Below are 9907 nucleotides of genomic sequence, written 5' to 3'. Positions count from 1 at the left end.
AGGTAAATCTTAAAAGAAAATGGTCTTAGATCATGCAAAAGATGAAGCAAATGCCTAAGATCTGGTGCAGTGGAATTGGGTTTTGAAGCAAACATATAGAAAGATAGATCAAGAAAGCACTTGGAAAGGTAGATCAAGACTGTGGTGTATTTAAGTACCTGTATTGTTTCTCTCCATGGCTTTTGCACAAGTGTAGGTAGGCGACGATGATGGTGGGAGACAAGCCCAGACTAAAGTGTTGTCCAGATGAAGATGAGGAAGAAGATGAGGCTACGTTGTAGGAGAAAAGTGATGAAGATCAAAATTGTTGAATGGATGGAGAAAAGTGAAGATAAGAGGAGATGGCACACATATCTATGCAATTCACACTTGTCAGCCACACATGCCCAAAACGATCTTCAGGGTTCTAGTGAATTAAGTATGTAGTGATTGCTTGCACCTATTATTACACCAAGCCCCCACTAAGTAGACTTAATCATCTTACACTAATGCACTAAAGCTCCAGCTCCATCACCTAGACCCACTACAGCTCTAGCTCAACCCATCAAGCTATCACCCATCAAGATTATATTATCTACATACTAATAAGGTTAGTAGTTTTGGTAAACTGGTCTTTCTCTATGCATTCTAGACACTATTGCACACCAATTTGCTCAAAAATGCAATTTTCGTTTCCAGTCATTCCCATCTTGTAATCTTTTTTCCTTTTTGATCACCTTGGAGATCTCTCTCTGGGAATCTCCCCCTTGCCCAATGCTTGCAAAGTGGCCTCCTCCCTTTGTGCCATGTGTCCCACAAGGGACCTTACCATTCTAGCCCTCTCAAGGGCTCCCCTTTGCACCTTTTAACTAATGTCTAGGCCTAGGCGTGACCCTAGACCCAAACCCTCTAGGCCTCATAGCATGCAAGCACCGTCAAGCCCCCTGGTTGCCCACCTAACCACAATCACAACACATGGTTCCGAAATTATGGCTGACATAACAGGAGGAAAAATCACTGGAGAGTTGGTAGGACAGTTCTGCCCAAGATCTCAACCAAGGTATGCTATAGAGAGCTATTGCTTAGGCAGATGGAATCCCATGACTTCAACTCAGTCTGAAAGCTGCGCAGATCTCATGCCTGGTGGAGAGCACAGTTGGAGGAGATTTGGAAATCTTCACTTCCGGGAAAGTTCAAATTTTTGCTGTGGGGAAGCACTTCCATGGATGGCTGCCAGTTAGAAGTAGGTTGGCAAAATGGTTGCAGTTGAGCCGCCACTGCCCACTTTGTGGTTTGGCGCAGGAAAGTATTTGACACTTGTTTTGGGAATGCCCTTTGGTCCGCGAGCTGTGGATGAGATTAGGGAGGGCGATTTGCTTGATAGGTTTAATGGCGAGATTTGTGTTGGGAGCGAAATGGCGCCTGGCTTTGTTGGGGGAAACGGTCTGTCTCTCGTCAACTCTGGCGAGTTGTTGGCCCTTGTTGGGATCTACTCTGCTCATGGCTATTTGGCATGTGAGAAATCGGTTGATCTTTCAAGAGTCGAGACTGTGGGCGCTCAAATTTCCTTTGCTGATTAGTGACTGCAAGGAGAACCTGCGGGATCTGGGGGGTTGATGGCCAAGAAGGAGAGGGGGGGCTATTTGAAATGTGACATCGATTGATCTTTCGAGAGTCAGGGCGCAAGGAGAACTTGTGGGATCTGGGGGTTGATGGCCAAGGACTCCCTAGTAGGAGATACGCTTGTGGAGATTGGTCCTATTGCTTATGCAGGGTAGGCCACGGGTGCTTGCCCCTTGAGTTGGCCCATTTCTGTATATGGTCCTTCCCTCTTTTTAATACAAGCCGACATGTTTATTATTTATTATTTATTTTATTTTATTTTTAAACATCTTGTTTCCACACAAGCCGGTGTGTTGTGCAGGTGCTAGCACTTGAATGGTGAAACGAGTCCACAATTTCTTAGTGGATCCGATTTTTGAGCATCCCACTTGAATGGTGAAACGAGTCCACAATTTCTTAGTGGATCCGATTTTTGAACGGGATGCTCAGACGACCACCTCACATGGGAACTCGCTCAGCTTGATGCACTCACTTGAATGGTAGCATTTGGCCCTGCGTGGAAGCAAGGCGTAAGAGGGGGATAGCTACCCGAGACTGCTACTTCTCAAGAGGAGTGGCCAGTGGCACTGCCCAATGGCCCATCGAACATTTTTTGCTCCATGCGCTTTAAATAAATTTCCATACCTACTATCTCCACAATATCACAGATTGGAGTTTGATTCCTAGGCCGTAGGCAGTTACGTGCACAGGTGGCGAGAATACGGCGACGCATTGACTGATGGAACATTGAGCATGTGAATACTTTAATCGTCACCTCGCTCCACGATACGGACTGATTGATTGACGAATTGTCCAAGACGACAAAAATGAATTAGAATAGTGGTCATGAACAGATTTGGCAGTTGGGATTCGGGAAGGTAGAATTGAAACTTCAAACGGGTTCCGGAATTGGGTAGCTTTCTGTGGAGATAGGAACTAGAGAATAGTAGAGAATCGAGATGTGCAGTCTGCAAAAGTTAGATGGGTGCTACTGTGCTACAACTTTAATGGCCACGAGTGCTGAAAAGCTCCGTGGGACCAAAGTATTGAATTGGGGCCGCGAATCTAAGGGAGGCGGAGAAATATAGTGCACTCTGCCGATTTGCAAATGATGAATTGGGATGCGCATCAAACTTCAATTAGAAATTCACCCAAAAGCGATTCCGTCCCACAATCTCTCAAGTTGTGGCGACAGACTTCTAGTGTGCAGTGACCCGTATAAATCAAGCAATGCTCTTCTAGAGTTTAGTGGCTTTTGAGCTAGCAGAACACATCTCATTTGAAAAGAATAGAAGTGCGGCAACGCTCACTTAGTGGAGATTGCGATAGTACACTCGTTTTCGTAAAGATTGCCGTCCCTTATTGGCCTTGCTCCATAAAACAGCATGGGACAAACGTTTTGCTTGCTGAGATCGAATTGAGATGCCAAGTGCCGATTTGTCTCCCGTAAACGTAAAACACGTCCATTCAGATACAGAGATCTTCCTGAACCAGAATACAGCGATCTCGCACGGTTCAGGAAGCGTCCCTTTCGGTGCGGCGACAGCTAGACCTTGCGCCTGCGTATTATAGGCGAGCTCCATAGGAAGAATTTTCTGAGCAACGCTGCGAGCGCACCCTGGAACCACAGCCCTAGCTGATGACAATCAATGAATTCGACCGGCAAGCTGTTCAGTAGTTTTGATTCCCGCAGTACGTCCCAAGGGACTAGAACAGCTCGAAGTCCGGCAGGGTACTGTCGGTGGGGCTAGCGTCGCCAGAGAGCCAGGCTTTGGCGCAGGCATCATCATCATCGTCATCATCATCATCATCATCATCGGCGGAGCAAACGGAAGCGTCATCGGGAGGGTGGTGGGCAGGGTCGGGGTCGTCGGAGCTGAGGCGGAGGGAGAAGGGGCTAGGGATGTCGGGGGGGATGGCGCAGCGGATGAGGGCCCAATTGACGCCGTCAAAGAAGGGGTGGTGTTTGATTTCGGAGGCACCACGGAGGGCGGCCGTGCGTTTGTGGGGGTCTTTGACGAGGAGGCCACGGATGAGGTCCTGGGCGGAGGCAGAGGGGGGGGCGAGAATGTCGGAAGGGTCGGGGGGGGGGAAGCGGAGGAGCTGGGAGACGACGTTCATGAGGGTGAGTTCGTTATCGGCGCCTTTGAAAGGGGTGCGGCCGTAGAGAAGCTCGAAGAGGAAGATCCCGAAGGTCCACCAATCTACGGCGGAACCATGTCCGTCGCCGAGGATGATTTCCGGCGCTAAGTATTCGTGCGTTCCGACGAACGACATGGAGCGCGCGGACGTAGGCTCGGCCACGAGTTCCGGTAGCGGCGCCGCCGCTGCTCCTCCACCGCCCCCGGCCTTCTTCCTCCGCCTGCTCCGCCGCCTCCCGCCCGCCGCGAATTGTAAAATTCTCGGCATCGGCAAACACGACGCAATCGGATGCACGCTACAGGGCGACACGCACCCCAACGGAATCATGCACGCCGCCGAATTCGCGCAGGCCGCCGCCGCCGCGCTGCACGCCGCCGGCGGCGACGCCATCCCCGCCCCCTGCTCCGCTGCCGTCAACGCCACCCTCGCCAACGTCGGATTCACGCTGCACTTCAACGACAGATCGAAGTCCGATAGCATTATGTGTCCGTCCTCCCGCACCAGCACGTTCTCCGGCTTCAGATCCCGGTAGACTATCCCCATCATGTGGAGATACTCCAGCGCCAGCAACACCTCCGCCGCGTAGAACCTGCACCACCACCACATTTCCGCCACCCAAAGTTAGCGTTCCGGTAACGTAAGTCGAAGCATTCCAAATCACCTTCCTAATCACGTCGCCCAAATCCCTCGCAACCGTCGCATCCCGGTAACGTAAATCAAATTTTCGCCACCCGAACTCAGCATCTTGGCTTAAGCCGTCTAAACTACCCCAAATCCAACTTCCGCCACCCCTCAACCATGTTTTGGCCACCCACCGCCGCGCAAAACCGCCACCCTACATCGTCTTTCCGTGCCTTTCCGGTAACGTAAATCGAATTTTCGCCACGCCAAGACAGCATTCCGGTCACGTAAATCGAATTCCCGCCACTTAAACCATCCCAAACCACCCTTAATCACCTTTCACGTCGCCCTAAAACCCCCGACCACGTTTCCGCCATCCCCCGCCGCCCAAAACCGCCACACGCTTCTGTCCTTACCTCGCAGCCTTGTCACTGAACCTCCTCATCGCTTGCCTCTGCCTTAGCACATGTAAATCTCCCCCCGGACAGAACTCCATCACCAAACACGAATGCTTCCCGTCCTCTATGTGCGCATATAGCGTCGGTAGAAACGGATGATCCAACACCTCCAATATCTCCCTCTCCGTCTGCGCCCTCGATAGCTTGTTCCTCCCCTCCAGTGCCCTCTTGTCCATCACTTTCATCGCGAAATAGCAGCTCGTCCCTCGCAGCTCCGCCAGATACACGCTGCCTATGTCGCCGCTACCCAGCTTCTGCAGGAACCTGAAATGCCGTAGACCCACGGTTCCCTCTTTAGCTATTATGCCCCGGATAGCTTCCCAGCCTGCGTCCTGCGCCTTGTGTGGCCTGCTGTTCAGTGTTGGGGCGTTTCTAGGCTCCCCGCTAGTGGCGCTAGTGCTGCTTGTCGTCTGATCGGTAGAGGATCTGTGGCTCATGCTTTTGCTGTCAACTTCCGCATACCTTCGTTCACTTCCATCTTCCCCTGAACGAGCTATACCTTGTTGCTCCAGGCTAGTACCTTGCGATTTGTCCGACTCGGCAAATACATACTGCGCTTCAGAGCCAGGCTCGCACATTGTCTTTGTCAATCTGACCTCTCTTTCAATTGAAATCGCGGGCGCCTGCTGTAATGAGCCTCAATATCAGAAGCGCAGATCGACTTCCTGCAGCAGGACTCCAATCTAAAGTGAACTAAAGCCTGACAGCGTGCCATTTTTCTGTTTCAATGAGGATGGTACAACCAATCCGTTTTTCGGCCGCGGAACCCTAACAACAACAAATGGAAAATGTGCCTCGTGGTGAGCATGTTCTGCCACGGCTGCGATTGCTTTGGCTTTCAAACCTATGCAATCACCACCGATTCCGGACGTTTACAGTTTACTGGAATCGACCAAGAGTCAAGCCCAAAGCTGCAGGGTTCGAGGACTGATATTCCTCGTAGTGAACCAGCGTGGGCGTGCAGCTACGATGATGTTAACACACCTTTGCGAATATCAACAACGGCTCAGTAGATTTCCAAAACCTGACATCGAGAATTGCCGCAATATCAGAAATGCTTCCTGACATAGAGACTTAATTTCGACAACGGAGTGTGACGGATGGCGAGAGTATTTCGACCATCTTTTAAACTACAAGAGCGTCTTCAAGGAAAACAATCGCGAATCGCGATTCGCAAATGTTGTCCAGCTTTTAAAAACAGAACACAAGAAGAACAGAACGAAATGCGGCAGCTACGATTCCACGATCCTGAACTAGGCGACAACTGTATATTCAGGCCGTTTTGATCTAGATCACCGAGCCTGAGATGATTACAAAACGACGCAACCGCTTCAGGAATAAGGAGGTACAATAATAAGCCTGCACTTACTCATAGGTAGCGATCGCTTATATAAGAGCTCGCAAAGGAGCCTAAAAGGTAGATCAATCCAAGACTGTTGCGGTTGGGTAGTGAGCCTGCGCTCACGATTGCGCGTGGATGTCGCGATCCGGATCGATGACGCTGGTTCGGGAACCCTTGTGTCGAAGAGCAAAAAAAAAGATGATGAAAAGAATCCGATCAACCGGAAGGGCAAAAAAAAGAAAAGATGAAGAATTGAATCCGAACTTCCAAAGCTTCAGGAATCAGTACCAGCACAGCAGAGCTCGGGAGCCGGCCCTCAATGGACCCTGTTGAGCGAAAGCTCGATCCACGATGGAATAATATCGGAGATGAAACCGGCGCTTTTAGTGGCCTAGCCGACTGTAACGGCCACAGGAGCTCGAGCATCGATGTTGCGTGGCGCCACGGAACCTGCAGGTTGGGAGCTCATTGAGAGCACGGTGGGGCAGTTCCACTAAGGGGTAATTCTAGCTTCTACGTATTAGTACAGAGCAAGCAGCCATGGCTGTGATTGTAGTTGGAGCGGCGCGAAAGGTAGCATCGTCTATTTGGCTGCATCGAGCGGGCTAGAGTAAGGAGCAGCAGCTGGCCGCTCCCAATGTTGGAGCTCGAGAGATCTGAACAGCTCGATACTGAGGACCGCTATGAAATCTGGATGGAAGCTTAAGAGGTAAGATGAATTGACAGGATGTTTACATCAGAGGGAGCAGAGTGGTATGGCGAGATCGAATGGGTGGAAGGAGGAATCTAAACTAGAGAAGTGGGGCGGTATGCTACGAAAGCTGTGATATTGCCGAAGGCACAGTAGAAAGGAGGTGCGATCTTTTCGTAAAATTAATGCGCGGAGATGTAGCATGAAGATGACATGCAGGAAGTGCACAATGAGTGTAGCGGAAGCATTAGTTGTGACTAGGTTTGGTGGTGGCCAGTCAGAAATAGCTGGCGCTGCTAAAAAAGCCTCCAACCGCCGGTGCCGGTTGGGTCATTGGTGGTGTACCGCCTACTGCCGGTGGGGCCACGGGGCAGCGTGCCCAGCTGACAGCGTGGCGGGGTCCTCCATGTCGGACTTGTGGCGGCATCCTTTTCCAGATGTCCCGGCCTGCACATGGGCCCCACGCGCATCGTGCTTTGCACATGCGCCTCTCTTTCTGCGGCCTTTGCTGACCTGTCATTTATTAGAGCCTTCTTAGCTATCTCCATTTGGACCCCTTTTTTAGGGGTCCCCTCTCTCTCATCCATTATATTTCCTTTCCTCCTAATAATAAGAGCGTGGCTGCGCATGCGCTTTCTACTCGTAATGCCCCGGTTTTCCATGTTCAGCAGCGAGGGCCCAACATCATTTTAGCACAACTTACCACTTTATGACGTTACAACCACTAATGCTAAGTGAAGCGGAATAAACTTGGAGTGGACTGCCATCAATCTTTGACCCCAAATATCATAGCCTTCTCTCATTTACCACCTAGAGGCAAATCTAATTGTGAGAAAGAATGGGTTCCTAGGTGTTAAAAACCCCTCGTGATTTTCATTAACTCCTTTTAATGCTCTTTACATTGATCAACCAAGACTAGAATTCCCAATTCATTTGTGAAATGGAATATTCAAAGTGTCCATCTTTATACGAATGTAGGAAATTCGAGGATTTTAACATCTTTTCACCTTTCATCACAACACCATGATGACCTTGTTGGGCCATAATGTTACATCTTAAAAATCTTGTAGCCTCTTGTGGAAATTACTCCATAGCTTTTTGTTGGAGTCATGATGATATAAATACAAGGGTGTGCTAACATTACAAGGGTGTGCTATTACAAAAAAAAACAAAAACATTACATCCAACTATTATCTACACAAGATCTGGAAAGTGAGTCCTAGTTAAGTGTGAGCAATTCATGGAAACTGCATGCATATATGCTAATCAAAGGCGATCAAAGTAGGTTGGGGTGCTATAGAATCAGGACGGGCCTCATCACCCATAACATTATCATAGACACACTTGGCAACTAACAGATTGCAAATCAAAAAACTCCAAAGAGGATAGTTGGTGCCATCCAACCGATCCTCCTAGACAAGCAACTAAAACACATTCGGATTTTGTATGCCATTTGAGCAAACAAAAAGAGGCCATGGGAAAGAGCCTACAACAACCTCCTCGTTGATGCTAGGAAGTGTAAAGACTTGTGCCATAATATGAGAGGAAAGCATGACATTCTCAACAAGCATACCTCCGCTGCATTGGAAACTCTCATATTGTGTCAGTGCATGCAGGGAAGCCTTCCATGATGCCCAGGGTAAGCTAGCGTACTGCAATAATTCGATCTTCTTTAGCCACTTCTGACGCTTGGAGAGGTCTAATGATACCTTGAAATTTGCAAAGCTGGCCATGAGCATCTGCTTCTTTTGCGGAGGAAGGGGTGGTTCTCCATCCGATTCCGTCTCCTCCGGATCTGGGATGTGTATAGTCTTTTCCGTGGCATGTCTTTGGCATGGGCTCTTCCGAGTAGGGGTGAGAGATTTCTTAGGAGCCATGGCTACGTTGAGGAGCGATGTAGTGCTTAAGAGCTCAAGGTTTGGCTCTGGCTATTCTACTGGGGTGGGAAATGTGAGCCGATGGCTTCTTTTGGGTGTCATAAGTAGAGGAGGCTCATGGGAGAAGCTTGTGTCAATGTGTTGTTGCAATGGATGGTCCGTCAGTGCTGCATGCAAGGAACTGGCAGTGCTGTTCAAAGACTGTGAGGGACTAGTGTTCATTGGCACTGCGGGGGTTATTCTTGATGATGGAGTTTGTCGAGGAGGGGTGGACGAGGATGGCTATTGTGGGAGTGAGAGCCTCATTCGAGGGAACAAGCTTATCGACAAGGGTCGGGTTCATACCTTGTACGTTCTTGGGTTGTCCAATCGGTACAGAGAATCCATCGCTCGCGTGGCACAGATTGCGTTGTTTTTTGTGGAGAGTCGGAGCATTTTTAGAGACTCGTCTGTTCAGTGTGCGAGACTGTGCACTAAATATGAGCTTAAGGTGGAGATCTCAAAAAGAATGGACTCCACAATATTTTATGGGTCACTCACAATATTATTAGAGGCACTATCCTCCAGCTATGGGTCAAATCTAGCAGTGTACCAAACCTTAGGTGCATGTGTTGGTGGTGACCTTACCAGCATTTAATGCACCGGATTGGATATGGCAGTGACCTCTATAGCAGCGACTTAGTGGTGGTCGTCGTTGCATTAACCCTAAAGCAACAAGTTGATCTTTGATTTTTTTTTTTCAAGAAAATTACTTCATTAAGTATGAATGAAAACCGTTAGAGCAAGCTCAAGTTCGGGAGTACATCATGCAATGGAAAAAACAGCTCAAAGTGAGCTAATAAAGAACCAAGGCGAAGGCTAAAAATGCCATCTCAACCCTAAAGGAAGCTCAAAGAAGAAAGGAGATCCCCTCCAAACTCTAAAAAAAGTAGCTCTCCTGGCAGTGGCTGCTCTGGAGGATCCCTGCATGCTCACCCAAATGGCCATCAGAGTGTGTACTGTGTCAGTCCAAATGCTGGCCATAGTCTGGGAAGGGTGAACCTGGATACCCTCCATCGCCTCTGTACACGTGGCTCTCCAAATATGCCAAGTTGCAATGCCAGGTGCCCCTATCCACACCTTGGTCTGTGAGATGTGCACGGCGAGAAACAAACCAATGTGCAAGACATGTCTACTGAGGCATGGGCAACTCTAA

At 49.3% G+C, this 9907-nt stretch overlaps 1 protein-coding gene across 1 annotated transcript; it reads right to left on the bottom strand.

Moving 5' to 3' along the window:
- Positions 1–2848: 2848 nt before the first annotated feature.
- On the bottom strand, positions 2849–6934 carry LOC147882467 (serine/threonine-protein kinase D6PK-like). The gene is made up of 4 exons (XM_087400586.1): positions 6433–6934; positions 6172–6317; positions 4761–5826; positions 2849–4312 (listed from the first exon to the last, which is right to left on the bottom strand). Exons 3-4 carry the CDS (start codon positions 5378–5380, stop codon positions 3289–3291), a joined length of 1644 nt encoding a protein of 547 aa, XP_087256712.1. The 5' UTR covers positions 5381–5826; positions 6172–6317; positions 6433–6934; the 3' UTR covers positions 2849–3288.
- Positions 6935–9907: the final 2973 nt, after the last annotated feature.

The sequence above is a fragment of the Dipteris shenzhenensis genome, chromosome 29 (genome assembly GCF_047967505.1).
Source record: "Dipteris shenzhenensis isolate YYH24624 ecotype China chromosome 29, Dip_SZ_1.0, whole genome shotgun sequence".
Taxonomy (NCBI): domain Eukaryota; kingdom Viridiplantae; phylum Streptophyta; class Polypodiopsida; order Gleicheniales; family Dipteridaceae; genus Dipteris; species Dipteris shenzhenensis.
This window is presented reverse-complemented; position numbering and strand designations above follow the sequence as displayed.

Excerpts from the sequence above, each read along its gene's own strand:
- LOC147882467 (XM_087400586.1), bottom strand. The coding sequence starts at position 5,380 with ATGTGCGAGCCTGGCTCTGAAGCGCAGTATGTATTTGCCGAGTCGGAC. Across the intron at positions 4,313-4,760 it reads TTCAGTGACAAGGCTGCGAG|GTTCTACGCGGCGGAGGTGT; the intron begins GTAAGGACAGAA and ends GTGGTGGTGCAG.